Here is a 20,348-nt window from a genome sequence, read left to right on the forward strand (position 1 = left end):
AAGTAGGTCAGCAAATTTTTTATAGAATTCACATGAGAATCCATCGGGTCCCGGTGCCTTTCCGTTGGGGAGTGCGTGTATAATTGCGGTAACCTCCTCTACTGTTATTGGTTGTGCCAGATATTCACGCTGATTATCCGACAACCACGCTATATCTATGTCCTGTAAATATTTAAGCGTTTCTTGGGGTGGTGCTGGCTCTTGAGAGGTATATAGATCTGCATAGTTACCAACAAAACTGTTAAGTATCTCTTCGTAGTATGAGTGTAGTGCCCCATCCTTGTCCCTAATTTGAGTTATCACCTGTGGGTCTCTCCCTTTGCATATTTTCCTCGCCAACACCCTACCAGGCCGACCTCCTTCGCCAAATTGCCTGCCCAATGGTCGCTTGGTGACATATTTCAGTTCGTCCTCTGCGAATTTTTGATGGTCAGTGACTTTGAGCTTGAGTTCCCCCAGTAGCTCCACATTCCCAGTGTGGGCATATTCCTGCTCTAGGGACGACATATCTCGTTCCAGCCTTGTAATCTGCGCCCTAATGTCTTTAAGTATCCCTGCAGTCGTGCTGATACACACACCCCTGAGTGTTGCTTTGAATGCCTCCCATACAATACAGGGATCGTCTACCGAATCCGTGTTTAATTGGAAGTAATCTTGAATGGCTTTGGTGATGGTTGTGAGATATAGTGGGTCCAGCAGCGCTTGTGCGTTGAAACGCCAACTAAATGGTGGTGGTGTGTAATGAGGTACTTGCAGCGTTAGCGCCACGGGATTGTGGTCAGACAGGGTGCGTGGAAGTGGAACAATTTTTGAAGTCCATAGTACCGTGTTGTCAGTCCCCAACCAATAGTCTATTCTCGACCAACTCCCATGTGCCAAATTTACGTGGGTCGCGCCCGGCGCTGTCTGGTATTGGACCCTCCAAATGTCTTTCAGCGCTATTTCCTCCATTATGTCCCTTAGCTTCTCCCTGGCCTTCTTGTGGGGTTCTATCGATGAAGTGGATCGATCTAATTCGTTACATAACCCTATATTAAAATCACCCCCCCATATCAGAGTAGTGTCAATGAATTCCAACAAATGATCCCACAATTCCTGAAAAAATTCCGGCGCATCCACATTTGGACCATAGATATTTACTATTGTTACATTTTGTCCTCGCAGAACCCCCGACACAATTACATATCTGCCATTGGTATCAGTAATTGTACGTGTGATCTTGTAGTTGGTCCCCTTCTTTACCAGTGTCATGACCCCCCTAGAGTAGGAAGAGTAGTTCGCTGCATAAGTCGATTCCGCCCAGCGTGCGCCAATAGATCTGCGTGTCTTAGGGTCTATATGAGTTTCTTGGATCAGTGCAATATCTATGTGTTGCCTATCAAGAGCGGCGAAAATGTGTCTAATTTTCTTAGGATTGGTGAAGCCTCTCACATTCCACGTTATCAGATTCAGGTCATGTGTATTCACCATTGTTCCACATCCCTCTCAGTGTGTGTTGTGATTTCTACCTCTACCCGCCGCCCCTGTGTTCTACTTCCGGACAGCCCACCCCCAGTTCTTGATCTGACAGCATATCTGACTTTAAGGCCTTTACCAGTGCATCTTACAGTAGCTTGTAATCCCCTTGAACACAGCACAGTATCGTAAATTCTCACCATGTGAAATTCTTTCCGTTTACTGTACATTACAATATGGTATTCAGCAGTGTATCTTAATTGCTCCTTTGGCTCGAAAAACAACAAACCCCAACTTCCCCATTTCCCACCCACTCCAGCATCCCAATTCTGCCGAAGCCATTCTACCCGCATAACTTCCCTGAGTAACAGAACTGTTTGGGGACCACCCTAGTAGAGGTCCGCCGAGGGTGCATCCTACCATCCCGATTAGAGGATGGGGGCGGATCTATAGGCTGTAAACAAACATCATTGTCAAAACACAAAAGCGTCATTTTGAAATCAAGAGCCAGCACCGACCAGTGTTCAGTAAGTGATTGGTGAGCCCTGCGGGGGGACTCGTACTGCTCTGTAGGTGCATATTCAGTGTCCACCTTAGGTTATTGGCAGTGTTCATCATAGTGATCATGCTATCGCCACCTGTCTATGTGGTTATCGTATCCGCACCTATAGTGCCCATCAATGTTTTACGACAAGGAGTCCCAGAGTTCGGTTATGGTCTGAAGTCCCATATCAGAGCACCGCTATCTGGCTGTAAGAACGCCCACACAGAGACTGGAGTACCTTACATTCTAGGTTATGTACTCTTGTGGCTAGGACATCCGGCATAGTCGCTTGCTCATTAATAATAACGTTCGGCATTCAATAGTCTTACCTTCAGTCGGAGTCCAGATGTCTATCTTTGCGGTTGCCTTTTTTACCTCTCGTGATTGTTGTTTTTATGAACTCCATTGCAGCCTTGGGCGTCGCCAAGAAAACAGGTCTGTCGTCCCAGGTAATCCTTAAGCGCGCTGGATACAACATGGCATATGGTATTTGCAGATCCCGTACCTTGGTTTTGACCTCGTTGAATTCCTTTCGCGCTTGTTGCACACCAACCGTGAAATCCGGGTAGAATTCCAGTTTGTTGCCTTGATGTTGGATCTCACCTTTCTCTCGCACCAGTCGCAGGACAGTGTCTCTGTCGCGGTAGTTGAGGACTCTGGCTATTATTGGTCTCGGTGGAGCGCCAGGCTTTGGTTTCGGGGCCAGGGAGCGGTGAGCTCGTTCCACTATTAATATTGGCGAGAGGTTTTCGGCGCCAAAAAGTTCCTTACACAATTGTTCAACATATGGCTCCATTCGACCTGTGTTGGTGGATTCCGGTAGGCCCGCTATACGAATGTTGTTCCTCCTTGATCTCGCTTCCAACTCCTCCGACTTGGCCTTGATCACTTCCAGGACCTTCTCCATGCCCGTGCACTTAGCTGTCGTTGCATGCGACTCATCTTCAACCGCGGAAATTCTATTTTCAGCCATGTCTAATCTCTTGCCCTGCTTGTCTAGCTTCGCTGCCAGGTTGTCCACTCTGCCTGTTAGGAGGTCCAGCTTCCCGTTTATTTCTTGCCTCGACGCCTGTACGGCCTGTAGAATACTCTCCATGACATTTTCCTCCGGGGACTCTGCGTCTTGTTCCCCTTCCACTTGTTTATTTTGGTTCTTTGTCGTCTTTCTCGTCTCAAAAGAGAGGGTGGGTTGATGTTTATCTGGTTTCCCCATCGTGCAATTCCCAGTAGCGGTATAGCGATATCAGTGGGCTGCGTGGTCGGAGCAGCTGTCACGTTGCAGGGCTATTATGCTTGCAGGTGGATGTCTGGATCGGGAGATGTGTTATGCCTCAGTAACCCTCGTTAGCTTTCCCGCTGCTGTGGTTGTGAAGTGCGTGATGCGAAATAGTCCAACTTATCGCCGGTTACATGCCCTCAATTAGCGTCGGTCCCTGAACACCTCGCAGTTAGGTGGCGTGGCGTCACTCCACTTTTGCGGCGGCGAGAATACCTCTATCGCTCCGCGTTGTAGTAATTGCGAATAGTGGTGGTGGGTATCACTGATTGTATGTCGGTGCGGGGGTGTATGTAGTATTTTTTATCCCCCCCCCCCCTTCTGGGTACTCTGTTGTTCCCACCTCCGGATCTCACCACCAACTGCACCTGCAGCTTTCCTTGCGCGTCAGCATGATGTGATGTTTCTGGTGGTCTGAGGGGTTTTACACCTTGTTTCAGCCCTGCTCCCGGTCTGCTGGTCCGACCTTTCCCATAGTATGAGTTTTAGAAGTCGATGCCCACTGTTCGATCACATGCCCTGGTCTCCGCGTGTGGAATCCGTGGTTCTATAAAGCCTCGGTTTCAGCGCCATCAGTTAGTCTCGTCCCTCAGTCATTTTACATTGCGCGCCGTTTAGTTCATTCTCCTTCTTTGGTCTATGGGCACCGCCATCTTGCCTACAGTGCACGTTGTGTAGAATTGTTGCTTTAAGATGTCGAGGTCCGCTTTGCAGTAGCCACCCTCAATTACTCCAGTGATGTTGGAGAGTGCGTGCTATTCCCGGCGAGGCTGTCTTTTTATGAATGCCCAGTTAGTCTCAGTGTTGTGTGAGCTAGTTATGCTCTGGGTCACAGTGCCGCCATTTTTCCTGCAATTTTTCCCTAAGTTTTATTATTAGCGTCTATGCACAGTGATCGAGTATGCACCCTGGGTCCATTGTGTGAAGCCGTGTTTCTGGCACGCCCCGGTTTCAGCGCCAACAGTCAACCTCTGCACTCCCCAATACCGCAGTGCGCGCCGTGTATTTTATTCACCTTCATCGGTCTACGGGCGCCGCCATCTTGCCCGCAGTATCCGATAATTAAAGTTTTTGGCCCCAGAGGTACAGAGTCCGCTTTATGATTGCCTCCCTCAGTTATTTCAGCGATCTAGTAGAATGTTCGTTATTTCTGGCGAGGTTGCTTCTATTAATGCCCCATTTAGGCTCAGCGTAGTGTGTGCTCGCTATTAACCGGACCTCGGCGCCGCCATATTGCCTGCTATCGCCCGCCTTTCTCTGTACAGTCCTGGCGCTTGCGGCGATTGCTTACTTTTTTATGTTTTGGTCGGTCGCTGATCTGTGCCCTCTCATTCCTGTCTGTGCGCTCCGTCCTCGCACCGTACAGTGTCCGCAGGTCGCGCTGGTAGTTCACTCTTCCTCCGACTCTGTCCGGGCTCCGGCCGCCATTTTCCGCCCGCCTGTGTCCTGACGAATTCTTATCAATGTTGTGGTACAGCTGGGCTCCTCTCGATCACATTTTCTGGGGGACTGTACTATCCCATTCAAGCAGTTATGCTTATTTTTCCAATTCCGCCTGTTTAGTTGTAGTTTTTCGGCGTGAGTGTGATCCGCCCGGCGGAGCTGCACAGTTAGGCAGCCATTCCGCTGTGCGCCCCCTAGCGCCTCCCGATTCAGAAACAATTTCTAAACCCTCTCAGCAATTCTGAAAAACTTTTCTGAAACACTGCATTTTCTTTGTACTTCAGAAAAATCATTTTACTGATCTCTCTGATGTAGCGAATTGGAGGGATTGCGAGGGGTAAATAGCTTTGTACATCAGACCCATAGTTTCCAGTGTCATGTGTACTCACAATGTACTAGTTACCCTCTCTGTGTACCATAAATTGTACAATTATAACATTTTGGAGGCACCAGTAGCAACACCCAACACATTTTTACAAAATTCCATATATTCTATTGGTCATCCAGTTTATTATCTTGTATTGTAATTGCATTTGTATAGCTCTTACTAACCCTGATGAGGCGTTGAAGTGCTTCTTCATATTATTTGTCTGATTTTTCGATATTAGGTAATTCTATGCTATATTATGAACACTTACAGAAGAGTAAAATGTTTTATTTCATACATGCAGCAGGTGTTTCTCAGCAAAAAGGGTCCCTTTTCAAGGTCTGTTAATTGTTGTAGGTATTAGATGTAAAGTTTTTTTATAATATCATTATAGTTAAAGGTAACCGGTATGAACCAGGAATTGCATATGTTGGGACTCGATTATGTGCACATAGATGTCATCAATGTCCGATCAAATGGTAGTGTTGCAAGTTTATAGTGAATAACCCATGATACGGTTTCTCATTCGAGTTCGAGGAGTGAACTGGCAGAGTTCTCCTCACTGTGAAACAGGTCAAGTGGTTATGGTGACTTCTGTATGAGACCATGCACACTGGTGGGATTTCCAGAATTAAGTAAGTGTGCAGTGGGGTTTCCAATGAAGTGTTATTTGGGAAATTCCACACTAACATTATTTATTTTTTTGTTGGTATTTTACAATGTTCCATTGAAGAAACATGATGATTGTCCATACTTCAAATGTCTGAAAAACAGTCAGGCTGTTAGTTTGGCGCTAACTAAGCAGAATTGCATCTGTTTTATCAACATCTGTCAATATGCGTATTTATTTTCGCTTTTTTTCTTAGGTGTGGTCATTAGTGGTTGGCTACGTGTTGGCTGTATCCTTCAAGTGGAATGCAAACACTGAGCGATACCTAAGAGCTATCTCCATCCCTGTCTGGATAATTCTGCTGTTCCATTTGGGTGAGTGTTAAGGGTTTAGCCTTCTTTGTTGTTTTCATTTTCAGCGATGTGGATGACCTTAACAAGAAGTGTTAGCTCCAGTATTTTCTTTTAGCTTTTTGCAAGTTAGAAGAAATTAGGCCAATCAAGGTTACACTTTTGGATCTAATAAACTGCATCATCGCACTGACTTACCACTGCCGTTCCACACCCTACTTGCCATCCTAAATATTCTTGTTATTATCGTAAGATGCACACATTTTATTAGATGCCTAAATTTAGATATGACTAATAACCAAAGATGTGCAAGCAGGCACTGTGTACCTGCTTGCACATCATTTCATTAAATCATGCACAGATTGGCTGATAAGCAAGACAATTAATAGAACCATGCTGGTATGTGCATGCCTACTAGTTACGTTTGTTTAATAATTTTTTGTATTTTCAAAAGTGACAGCTTTGCTCCAAACCAAAGGACTATTTTCCTGGTTTACATCTATCATATCTAGCCCCAAGAGCTGTTGCTTGCCTGCTGAATTTTTTGCGTACGCCGGGGTTCTCCCCCACGAGACATTTTTGAAAAGAGTGAGCTAATAGTGCATTTTCAAGCATATTTGAAAAAGCAAGAAGTGACTTTGTCAAGCATTTGTGGCAAACGTTGAGAAATTCATCTCCCGGTCCCTCAGCTCCAAGAAACTGACCCTAAGTAAGTCAGTATGTAACCTAAAACATTATTAATTTTCGTCTTTAAATAAAATAAAATAATCCCCGGCATCGCATAAATATCCTACCGCTTTGTGAAGGAGTGAGAGGGGTCTTCCTGACGTCTTCCCAGTGCATTGTCCTGCCAGGGACATCTTAAGGATTTTGGGGGCCCTGATCCTAACATATTTTGGGGGCCCCTATTCAGGACAGCTTTGAATTTATGCAGTGGCGTCACTAGGGGGTGCGGGGGGTGCGGACCGCACCGGGTGTCACCCCATCTGGGGGTGACACCAATCTAGTAAGTTAGTAGTTAGGCTTTGAGTGTGATAGTCATTAGTGCCCGGCAGGCCTGGCAGGGGGATCTAAGTATCTTAGTAAGTTAGCCAGCGCTGCCAGCCTCCTCCTGGCCACTACTGCTAGTGCCTGAGGCGTCACTAGGGTTGGTGTCACCCGGTGCGGGTAACTCATGGTGTCACCCCCTCACGACTTACCGCATGGACCTCCTCCATTCCGAGTCCGCCAGTGGACACAGATGGCAAATAACGGGACCATACAGAATCCTTAGTAACATGTGCAGGTTACAAGTGCTTAAAAGATAAACTATGACTGAACTGAAGGCAGGTTTTGAATTTTCCAATCCCTGAATGTAAGAGCCAGAGCTTCACATCCACTGTCTGAATACCAGATGCATTATCTACACGAGTAATTAAAAACTAATAACAATGTATAAAAGCAATTACTAATGCGTCTTTATTACTAAAGGTGGGAACACTTTTGTGAAAAATTTGAATAATGAAATACTGAGCAAAAAGCACTGTTTCTAAACTTATACCTTGCATTTAGTATGCAATTCCTTAAAGATGGTTCATAAATCATAATTCATTAAGCAGGTATATTACAAGGATGGTAACCTGAGACCTATCTCACTCAAGAATGTCTGCAATGAAAGCAGTAACTTGCTGAGCTTCTTACTCATTATATGGGAAGCAGCACATGAGGGGTGCTTAAGCGTCAGTGAAAAGGGAATATTGCGTATTGTGAGGGGTACGTAAAACACAGTATTTTTTCTAAAATAATCATATGCAAAGAGCCTCAAATCAGACGAGAGAGAGAGAGAGTGTGTGTGTGTGTGTGTTTTTTTGTCTGACTATTTAAAACCCCAGCTGAAATCCAACACACACCATAGCATAGCCGATGGACTGAAAGCACTTGTACCCAACTATCTATTACATAATATATTTATTAGGTGGGTGTGATATCTCAAACACCCCCCTGAGGCTACGCCCCTGGGGAAATAACAATAAACTAGGAGACCAAAGGAATTGTGCTGCTGTGTAAATGGCACAATAACCCAGAGTTTGTATTTTCATACTAGTAATACAGAGGGTACTCATTGTGTATTGTTTTAAGTACTTAAACTATTACCATTTGTTTGAACTCTGTGATTCATGGGCATGTCATGTCGTATGTGCAATAACAGACTCAGACAGCAAAAGGCTCAAGTTGGGGAAACGTAAAAGAAAAGAAGAGTTGGAATAAAAAGATTCATAGTGACATTCCAGTGGTCTGACTCTGCACAGTGCGCTGCAGCACGGGTGCTTGCACACTCCTGGTCTCGCACCAGCACTGGTCCGCACAGGCTCCGCTCTACCACACACAGCCGGCTAAGCTTCAGAGTGGTGCGACCGGTGCAGCCGCACCTGGGGTAATGGGGTTGACTAGGGGTTGCACTGTGTTTAAAACTAACTTTTGGTTTAAAAACATGTGAGCTTCCTTGTGCGCCCAGCATTTTTAAGGCAACAATAACAATGGCAAGATAACCTAAACCCTGGTGATGAACGTTGAACGTTCTCCTGGCGAGGGGTCGGAGTTCTGTCTAGCGGCAGTTTTGGCTCGTCATAAGGTAGCCTGGAGCCGGAGGATTAAAGTGCCTGCTGCAAAGAACTGACGCATCCCATGTGCCGAAGTGAGTGCGAGTACACTATGAGTAGCTAGCCTATAAAAATCAAATATATGGCACATCAATGCAGTACTGCATCAATGATCATGAGGTGTGTGTGGCGGGGGCGGGGGGCGGGCCGGGCCCAGTGCCTATCGTGACTGTCTGCCGGCCAACTAAGGAACGTTAGAAAGCTTTACTTTAGCCTGCTGCACCCGCGCGTTCGTTTGTCATGCCAGTAATTTACAGACACAGACAGTAAAAAAACTTTGTAGATAGTACTAACTGAATAATGATCATTTGTGTGCCACTGCACTGCCACATTTTTAACTTAGTAAAAGTTCATGCACCGAGTACTGTAATACATAAATTATTTCTCTCTAGTGTCTCACCGTCCCAAATTTTGAAGGGGAGACTGGACCACGACCGACGGCGCTCGCGAATCCAATCGCGATAATCATCAAAAGCAGGAAGAACAGAATGATGTGGTGATGACTGGTGATAAATCGTCGTATTAATTCTAATTCTTACTTTATTCTGCCGACGACGCACCACTGTGCGTGACCGCGCGCCGTGACGCGTCCGAGTAGCAGGTGCGCACTGCGCACAGCGCGCGGGGCTGTCCCAGGGCCGTCATTGGTAGTGCAAATTAGATTGACGGCCCTGGGACCCAAACTGCTGGGTACGCCGCGCCGCACGCATCCGCATCGCACCAGTGGCAGTGAGTGACGATGGATCATCACACACATTAGTATTATCACTGGGTGCTGTGCGTCGGACTCGTGCGTTCGGTTCTTGCTTAGCGCGGCGGCGGCGGCGCTGCGTGCGCGCGGCTTGCAGTGCACTAGCAACAGCAACAGCACCGGACGTCTCGTTCCTCACCGAAACCTGGATGAACGCCTCCTCAGCGCCCGACATCGCCATAGCCATCCCGGACGGATACAAGATCACCCGGAAGGACCGCGTCAACCAGACGGGAGGAGGCATCGCCATCGTACACAAGAACACCATCCGCATCTCGACCAACTCCGACGACACCTTCACCGCCGCCGAACACCTGCACTTCCAGATACACACTGACCCCAAGACCACCCTCCGAGGCACCCTCATCTACAGACCCCCGGGACCACGCACACAATTCAGCGAAGACATCGCAGACTTCGTCAGCCCGCACGCCCTGCCCTCCGCCGACTACATCCTCCTAGGGGACCTCAACTTCCACCTGTAGAACAACAACGACAGAAACACCACCGCCCTGCTGGACAACCTCGCCAACCTCGGACTCAAGCAACTGGTGAACACTCCCACCCACTACGCCAGCCACACGCTTGACCCCGTCTTCTCATCCAGCAAGCACATCTCCTTCAGCCACGCCACCGGACTCCACTGGACCGACCACAGCTGCGTCCACTTCAGCTTCAGAAAAACTGTGACCCACCACCACCCGCAACAGGTTCCCCGCCGGAGCTGGAGCAAGATCACCGCCGAGCAGCTCACCGCCTCCCTCAGCCAGAACACCCCACCAACACAACGGACCCCAACGAAGCAGCCAGCAACCTCACCAAGTGGCTGACCGCCTGCGCTGACGACATCGCACCACTAAAGAACCCCCCCAGCAGACCCGCCAGCAAGAAAACCCCCTGGTTCACCGGCAAACTCAAGGAATCCAAGAAGAACTGCCGCTCCCTGGAGAAAGCCTGGCGGCTCAACCAAACCACAGACAACATGACCGCCCTCAAGCACGCCACCCGCAAACACCATCAGCTGATCCGCGCCACCAAGAAGTCGGCACTCAAAGAACGACTGGAAAACAACGCCCACGACAGCAAGGAACTTTTCAGCATCGTCAAAGAGTTCTCCAACCCCAGCGCCGGAAACAACGACATCACCCCCTCGCAAGACCTCTGCAACTCACTCGCCGCGTTCTTCCACCGCAAGATCGCCGACATACACAACAGCTTCAACGCACAGACAACGCACCCTATCACCGAACCAATGCCCGCCACCACCACCCTCTGCAACTGGACCCCGATCAGCACCGAAGACACCACCCGCACGATGAACTCCATCCACTCCGGATCACCAACCGACCCCTGCCCACACCACGTCTTCAACAAAGCCGACGCCATCATCGCACCCCATCTCCGGAACATCATCAACTCCTCCTTCCACACCGCCACCTTCCCGGAAAGCTGGAAGCACTCCGAGCTGACCGCCCTCCTGAAGAAACCAACGGCGGACCACACCGACCTCAAGAACTACCGTCCCATCTCGCTCCTTCCCTTTCCGGCCAAAGTCATCGAGAAGACCGTCAACAGACAGCTTGCCGCCTTCCTCGAGACGAACGGATCCCTCGACCCCTCGCAGTCCGGGTTCCGGGCCAACCACAGCACCGAGAGCGCCCTAATCGCAGCCACCGACGACATCAGAACCCTGATCGACAATGGGGAAACAGCGGCCCTCATCCTCTTGGACCTCTCTGCGGCATTCGACACCGTCTGCCACCACACCCTAGTGAAGCGCCTCAGCAACATCGGGATCCGAGAGAAAGCACTGGAGTGGATCATCTCGTTCCTCGCCGGAAGAACCCAGAGAGTCCGCCTCCCCCCGTTCAGATCAGAGGCCACCGAAGTCATCTGCGGCGTACCACAAGGATCTTCCCTCAGCCCAACCCTCTTCAACGTCTACATGAGCCCCCTCGCAGCCATCGCACGCCAACACAACCTCAACATCATCTCCTACGCCGACGACACCCAGCTGATCCTTTCCCTCACCAACGACCCCACCACCGCCAGAGCCAACCTACACGAAGGGATGAAAGACGTCGCCGACTGGATGAGGAACAGCCGCCTCAAACTGAACTCAAGACAAAACGGAAGTCCTCATCCTGGGATCATCACCCTCCGCCTGGGACGACTCCTGGTGGCCCCCGGTCCTGGGCACCGCTCCCAAGCCAACAGACCACGCACGCAACCTGGGCTTCATCCTGGACTCCTCCCTGTCGATGACCAGACAAGTCAACGCCGTCTCATCTTCATGCTTCAACTCCCTGCGCATGCTCCGCAAGATCTTCAGATGGATCCCCACTGAAACCAGGAAGACCGTCACCCAGGCACTCGTCACCAGCCGCCTGGACTACGGGAACACCCTCTACGCCGGAACCACAGCCAAACTTCAAAAAAGACTCCAGCGCATCCAGAACGCCTCCGCACGACTCATCCTGGACATCCCACGACACAGCCACATCACCGGACACCTGAGAGACCTGCACTGGCTCCCCGTCAGCAAGGATCACGTTCAGACTCCTCACCCACGCACACAAGGCTCTCCACGACCTGGGCCCCAAGTACCTCAACGACCGCATGACCTTCTACACGCCCACCCGCCAGCTACGATCGACCAGCCACGCCCTCACCACCATACCACGCATCCGCAAAGCCACTGCCGGAGGAAGATCCTTCTCCTACCTGGCAGCCAAGACCTGGAACACCCTCCCCACCCACCTTCGGCGAACCCAGGACCATCTCTCCTTCAGAAGGCAGCTCAAGACCTGGCTGTTCCAGCAGTAGCGGTCCCCCTCCCTCAGCGCCTTGAGACCCTCCCGGGTGAGTAGCGCGCTTTATAAGTGCCGTGATTGATTGATAGTGACCAGGAGGAGGCTGGCAGCGCTGGCTAACTTACTAAGATACTTAGATCATCCTGCCAGGCCTGCCGGGCACTAATGACTATCACACTCAAAGCCTAACGACTAACTTACTAGATTGGTGTCACCCCCAGATGGGGTGACACCCGGTGCGGTCCCCACCCCCCGCGCCCCCCTAGTGACGCCACTGGCTAGTGCACTGCAAGCCGCGCGCACGCAGCCCCGCCGCCGCGCTAAGCAAGAACCGAACGCATGAGTCCGGCGCACAGCACCCAGTGATAATACTAATGTGTGTGATGATCCATCGTCACTCACTGCCACTGGTGCGATGCGGATGCGTGCTGCGCGGCGTACGCCGCGTACCCAGCAGTTTGGGTCCCAGGGCCGTCAATCTAATTTGCACTACCAATGACGGCCCTGGGACAGCCCTGTGCGCAGTGCGCACCTGCTACTCTGACGCGTTACGGCGCGCGGTCAGGCACAGTGGTGCGTCGTCGGCAGAATAAAGTAAGAACTTGAATTAATTCGACGATTTATCACCAGTCATCACCACATCATTCTGTTCTTCTTCCTGCTTTTGATGATTATCGCGATTGGATTCGCAAGCGCCGTCGGTCGTGGTCCAGTCTCCCCTTCAAAATTTGGGATGGTGAGACACTAGAGAGAAATAATTTATGTATTACAGTACTCGGTGCATGAATTTTTACTAAGTTAAAAATGTGGCAGTGCAGTGGCACACAAATGATCATCATTCAGTTAGTACTATCTACAAAGTTTTTTTACTGTCTGTGTCTGTAAATTACTGGCATGACAAACGAACGCGCGGGTGCAGCAGGCTAAAGTAAAGCTTTCTAACGTTCCTTAGTTGGCCGGCAGACAGTCACGATAGGCCCTGGGCCCGGCCCGCCCCCCGCCCCCACCACACACACCTCATGATCATTGATGCAGTACTGCATTGATGTGCCATATATTTGATTTTTATAGGCTAGCTACTCATAGTGTACTCACACTCACTTCGGCACATGGGACGCGTCAGTTCTTTGCAGCAGGCACTTTAATTCTCCGGCTCCAGGCTACCTTATGACGAGCCAAAACTGCCGCTAGACAGCACTCCGACCCCTCGCCAGGAGAACGTTCAACGGTTATCACCAGGGTTTAGGTTATCTTGCCATTGTTATTGTTGCCTTAAAAATGCTGGGCGCACAAGGAAGCTCACATGTTTTTAAACCAAAAGTTAGTTTTAAACACAGTGCCACCCCAAGTCAACCCCATTACCCCAGGTGCGGCTGCACCGGTCGCACCACTTTGAAGCTTAGCCGGCTGTGTGTGGTAGAGCGGAGCCAGTGCGGACCAGTGCTGGTGCGAGACTACGAGTGTGCAAGCACCCGTGCTGCAGCGCACTGTGCAGAGTCAGACCACTGGAATGTCACTATGAATCATTTTATTCCAACTATTCTTTTCTTTTACGTTTCCCCAACTTGAGCCTTTTGCTGTCGGAGTCTGTTATTGCACATACAACATGACATGCCCATGAATCACAGAGTTCAAACAAATGGTAATAGTTTAAGTACTTAAAACAATACACAATGAGTACCCTCTGTATTACTAGTATGAAAATACAAACTCTGGGTTCTTGTGCCATTTACACAGCAGCACAATTCCTTTGGTCTCCTAGTTTATTGTTATTTCCCCAGGGGCGTAGCCTCAGGGGGGTGTTTGAGATATCACACCCACCTAAGAAATATTTTATGTAATAGATAGTTGGGTACAAGTGCTTTCAGTCCATCGGCTATGCTAAGGTGTGTGTTGGATTTCAGCTGGGGTTTTAAATAGTCAGACAAAAAAACACACACACACACTCTCTCTCTCTCGTCTGTTTTGAGGCTCTTTGCATATGATTATTTTAGAAAAAATACTGTGTTTTACGTACCCCTGACAATACGCAATATTCCCTTTTCACTGACGCTTAAGCACCCCTCATGTGCTGCTCCCATATAATGAGTAAGAAGCTCAGCGAGTTACTGCTTTCATTGCAGACATTCTTGAGTGAGATAGGTCTCAGGTTACCATCCTTGTAATATACCTGCTTAATGAATTATGATTTATGAACCATCTTTAAGGAATTGCATGCTAACTGCAAGGTATAAGTTTAGAAACCGTGCTTTTTGCTCAGTATTTCATTATTCAAATTTTTCACAAAATTGTTCCCACCTTTAGTAATAAAGACGCATTAGTAATTGCTTTTATACATTGTTATTAGTTTTTAATTACTCGTGTAGATAATGCATCTGGTATTCAGACAGTGGATGTGAAGCTCTGGCTCTTACATTCAGGGATTGGAAAATTCAAAACCTGCCTTCAGTTCAGTCATAGTTTATCTTTTAAGCACTTGTAACCTGCACATGTTACTAAGGATTCTGTATGGTCCCGTTATTTGCCATCTGTGTCCACTGGCGGACTCGGAATGGAGGAGGTCCATGCGGTAAGTCGTGAGGGGGTGACACCATGAGTTACCCGAACCGGGTGACACCAACCCTAGTGACGCCTCTGAATTTATGATACAATTTCAGCTCGTTCATGCGCAGTTGCTCTGGTCCCTCTTAGTGCACAGGCGCACTCATTCAAATTCTAAATGTGTTTACATCTAATATTTAGGACCAGTGGCATGTGTTTTCAATATTTTAAAACAGCAGCAGCTCACTAATATTAATGCAAATGATCTCCATGACCCCTCTCCTATTTTTCATTTGTGAGGTTCTGTTTTCTTTTGATCTAAAATATATATTTTTTAAAGATTTTGCCTGAAACATAAGTGAAACATTTCACTGCAAAATGTCTGTAATAGACACCCACATTAAAAATAAAGGAAAACTGTATTTAAAACTAACTGTTTACGAATTATTTACCGTAAAAAAATGTCTCTGCCATTATCCCAGCTGAGTTGGCATTCCATAGCCCAGTGGGCCTCAGCTTGCCATTGCCCAGTGTGGACTTGTGAAAGGGCGGGTCTGAGGGATCGTCATTGCCAGCTTTAAACAATGCAGCCTCGGGAGGTACAAGGCATATACTGTACTCGCCAGAGGCTGCCTGGAAATATGACGCTGCCTGGCATCCTTTGTGGGCGGGCCCTCAGAAGGGCCAAAACAGTGCCTACCAGGCTGGCACCATGGCAGCCTGGTTTACTAAACCTTAATGTGACACATGCGAAAAGCGCATGTGTCACAACTTCACAAGAACTTCACAAGAGCCTGCCTGCCTGCCCTGTGTGACGCCCGCGCCTGACTCTGAGCAACACAGGCAGGTAGCAGGACTGGGGCAGGCTATCACAGTTGTTTTAAAATGGTAAGCAACATTGCTACTGGTGTTACTTAGCATTTTAAAACAAATGTGGTATGCGAATGCCGGATGGTGTGGATACACACACATTGTTTTGGCATTCGGTTTCCCTTATTTGAAGTGCTCCCCAAATGTTACATGTAAAACTAGCAGAGCTGTCAAACAGGCTGTGAAACTATATTGTCAAAAGAGGCCTACTGTGATTGGGGCGTGACTGACTGGGAAGACAACATAAGGGCCCTGCTGAGGTGTCAGCTAGCATTTGCCTGTGACCGAGGAGGCCTGTTTGAAGTGTGCTCCAAGTGTCCTATGCCCCAGCAGAACCTGTCAAGCAGGAAGTGAAATTCAAGCAGGACATGGCACTTTAATGTCCATAAGAATCTCCCTAGCACATTCTGTCTGATTCAAATGGGGTCATCCCTGCTCATTCAAGTGAGATTATTGTTTTGTTCTATGGAGCACATTCACACCTCATTCAAACCCATTTAACTGCTAATTACTAAAAAAATACAGATTGAGATTTCAGAGGCTGCAAGCAGGGTAAAGGTAATTTGTAAAAAATTACTGTTCCATAATATGAAGAACAAAAACGACTAAGTCATTGAATTTAATTTTTAATAACTATTAAAAATAGTTGTTTCATTATTTTTCTACCTAGTCCCATTCGCAAGATACAATATTAGTTTTTAATATTGTATCACGTTTTATTTGTATGGAACAGCCTAACCTGCTAAAGTGAAAATAGCTTTCAGGGCTTTTTTTCGTTTAAGGACATGTTTTTCTTTTATGAAACATGTACTACTTTAAACTACCATGCACCCTGCCTTAATGGGCAATAAGACCTACTTAGGTTGGCTTATAAATATTTAAAAGAAAAGTTTAGGACTGTCAAAAGGGGTTATTTTGACACCCCAAATTTAAAGTTAAAACCTGCACAGTCAGGCTACTGGTGGTAGGCCTGCAGTCATGTTTACATTAGCATTGTAGTAGGTGGCACAATCGTTGCCGCAGTCCACTTGTGATATTTAACTTTCAGGCCCTGGGTGCCTCTTGGTACCATATACTAGTAACTTATAGATAGGTTAAACATGCTAATCAGCAGTTTACCTATTTTGACATGTTGAAAGGGGAAGCACAAGCAATTTCCCTCTGTTTAGCTGGGGTAAACTGCACAGAGTTCTATAGCCAGCAAAAATAGGGTTCCACAAAACAATTAGGGTGACCCTGAAGAAAGGTCATGTTTCCAACAGCTGCAATCGGCATTAATTCAGGTTCCACCATCAAAATTCACACCTGTTCCATCAATGTTATGTAGTGCTATCATACACTCCATCGCTTGACTGCTGCCACTGATGTTGGTAGGTTATCAAGTAGATGCCTTCTCATGGGCCTCCAGATATCCCTCAGTTATGAGGTAATGACTCTGCCAAGCTCTAGCTGTTCAATGCAGCTAGACCAAAGCCATGAATCCGTTTTAATGAGTCAGAACATGTCTTCTTAACCAGCACTATCCTACATGTCTCTTCGCCGGCAATGGCGCGTATGCAATACATTTCTTATCAGTGGGTATATGCCTAATCAGTCCTAGCACGCAAATAGTGCTTTTCAATATGATCTTACTTTCTACAATTTTAGATTGTGTGGAGACATTTTTCCCCCCTAGTATATGTATACAAACGGAGAAAGCCTCCATCGTGTCTGCTGCATCAGGCACAACATGAATCGTATCTAATCTCTGTTTTCATGAAGCTGAACAGGAATCGATAAATTCTATGTAAAATCATGAAGTAAATTACACAGAGCCTGCTATTTGGGTGATAGATTGCCCGCTTAAGTCCGACTCAGTCAGCTGGTCATGTAGATCAAGATACCATGTGTCCCTCTCGGTGGGTGTGATAAGCGGAGCTTCTATAGTGCATAGAATCGTATAGTCTCACGTTAAGATACTTAGTAGTTGTAGAAGCCAGTAGCATTGTGAGCATCTGGAGATGTGAAGGGTTTGTGTGGCAATGTGGGGGAAGTAGCTTTACACAGTGTGTGTGTGTGTGGAGCAGATTAATCTCTAACCTGCTGGTGCAGGGATCACCACTTCACCACGGTTCTTATCAAGTAAGGAGGAAACGACACTGGAGCAAAGTACAAACCATGGGTAGTTTATTCAATCATTCATGAATGGGTCTCCATCCGACCAGTACCATCAAGATACCGTGGATAGAACACACTGAACTATGGTTATGTGGGTTTATATAGTGATAAGCACAGACCAGGAGCGCCCAGAGGTAAATAAGGCTCTGGGAAGAACACACAAATGAGACAATCTGTAAGAATCAACAACCTTGGTGCCTTGTTTAACTGTCGCATCTTGAGGCTGCATAACAAGATGGGCTTATCTGAACAAACTTTATCTAAGGCTTTACTATTGTTTAAAATACACACAAAACCCACAGTGCAGACATCAGCTGTTCTTTTGTGCTGACTTTGCATGTTTACGCAGCCTACAATGTCTCAACTTTAGCTTTGTGACCTAATGCTTATGCAGGTGGCGTCAGGGACAGTCAGGCTGAAAAACAGGTCAAAGGTGAGTATGGATGAAGCATAGCTGAATCAGAAAACGAGATATATTCAGATTTTAAGATTTCACAGTCCTTCCTTTTCAGCTAGGCTGAATCTATTGAACTGGGTATATGTATTAATTGTGTATTTGAATATTCATGAGATCATGGATTTCAGTGAGCATATTCATTTCCCTATTTAATTCAGGAACGTTGTTTGGGGAAGGTTTAATACTATAACAAATGGCTATACAGGCTTCACATATTGTGGGGGCACATTGAATGCAGCAACAACAAGTGAAGAAGATGTCCCCTATGATTGCTATCCCCATTAACAATTTCCAACCCCCAGTGGAGATAAGTCCCCATAACCAGTTAGACCAGGACCATGTTCTTTGGTCTGGATGTATTTCTGCAGCTATTTTATGAAGCTTTGAAATAGCACTGTAGACAGAAGGGGCGTGGTCAGGTATGAACACACAGCAGCTACTACCGATAATGCAGCAGGCTCCACCACGATCGGCGAGCACTACATCAAGAATCATTCTATTTTTTTTTGATTTTTTTTTTGTTGAAAATCTTTATTAACATAAAGGTATAATATGCATTCAGTATCATAGATTCTTATGGTTGGATCTGCATTTCGTACATAAATCTCCTCATACGTGGCAGTATTCATGACATAAGCATAAACTGTGATGCATTAAACCCACGAAACCCTTAAGAACGCTTTCCTGTGGTCTAGTTGTAATCACTGTAGTTCGTTAAATTTTCCCCCCGTTATGCATTGTTCAACATGAACATTACTTTCATACTAAAGAATGAACAAACAACCCCCCCCCCCAAAAACATGTGTCATCATTACCAGTGTATTTTCACCCACTTTCCCAATCCGCAATTCTCCTAGCACATTTATCGCCACTCTGCTAGTTCGGCGCATAACAGTTGAGCATTTGGTTTGCTGAGGTTAATACCCCCGTCCTTATCTTCTACTCATCCTCTCCTTCGGAATCCAGGTCATCCCCCTCTGGCAAAGGGTCACAGATCTCCCCCCTATATACATTCCATGCTGCCCACACCTTGTTCCATTTGCGGGGCGCCGCTCGAAGGACGTATACTGCCCTTTCTGTAACCATCAGGATGTCCATGTTTTCCGCCCACCTGTTCGCGGTGGGTAGTTCTGGGGCTCCCCACTTCTGCGCAATATCTCGCTTGGCCACTGTCATAGCCAGTGTCGCCCAAATTATATCATATCTACCCAGGTCATTGGGGTCCCAGATGTTCAAAAGGCATTTGCGTGGTTCAGGCAACACGGAAGTTTTAAGCGTCTGGGAGATTGTGCGCATTATCTGCCTCCAGAATTCTCGTATCTGTGGGCATTCCCATAACGTGTGAAATAGTGTCCCCCCCTCCCCGCAGCCTCTCAAGCAAAAGGGATGTGGTGCTCTCTGTATTTTGTGGAGTAGCGTCCTGGTATAGTAGATGCGGTGTAAAATTTTGAGTTGTACTAGTCTGAACTTAGTCGAGATCCCAACCTCTCTTGGGGAGGCCAACGCCTCATTCCATTCTGATTCATCCGCCTCACCTATTTCTCCCTCCCATTTTTCTTTAAGTTTCAGTGTGGGGTCCTTCAGGTTATTGATCAGTTTTTTATATGTAAGTGAGGTCGCTTTTTGGATCATGAATTCTGTTAGCAGTCTATCCTCTAATGGTGAGGATTCCGGCAATGTAGTACCCGCCGGAATCGCCCGGAGTAATGCGTGTCTAATTTGTACATATCTGAATGTTTCCGTGGGTCTGAGGCTATACTGCTGCTGTAGGTGTGGAAATGGTACTACCGTGTCTTTGTCCCAGAGGTCCCCCACCCTAGAAATGCCTATGGAGTCCCACCGCGCAAATCCCTTACACCCTCTGAGGTTGCCCAGTGCTTTCGTGTCCCATAATGGTGTCATTTTGGTGATTCTCCCCGCCCATCCCAGCCGTGCCTGCGCCATGTGCCATAAGGCCACCGTGTGATGTGTTGGACCGATTAGACTTTTAAGTTGCGATTTATTGTACAGTACTGATAGCATACAGTCCGTCCCAAGCTGTGACCAGTCTGCCCGATACGCTGGGTCCTCTTTCG

At 47.4% G+C, this 20,348-nt stretch overlaps 1 protein-coding gene across 3 annotated transcripts in view; it reads left to right on the top strand.

Moving 5' to 3' along the window:
* TMEM245 (transmembrane protein 245) overlaps nt 1–20,348 on the top strand; it is an 894,766-nt gene that overhangs the window by 109,153 nt on the left and 765,265 nt on the right. For all 3 annotated transcript variants that reach the window (XM_078687734.1, XM_078687733.1, XM_078687735.1), the window contains exon 2: nt 5,952–6,069. In XM_078687734.1, coding sequence (XP_078543860.1) covers nt 5,952–6,069 — 118 coding nt within the window. The remainder of the gene's footprint in view (nt 1–5,951; nt 6,070–20,348) is intronic.

This window comes from Lissotriton helveticus, chromosome 4_1 (assembly GCF_964261635.1).
Source record: "Lissotriton helveticus chromosome 4_1, aLisHel1.1, whole genome shotgun sequence".
Taxonomy (NCBI): domain Eukaryota; kingdom Metazoa; phylum Chordata; class Amphibia; order Caudata; family Salamandridae; genus Lissotriton; species Lissotriton helveticus.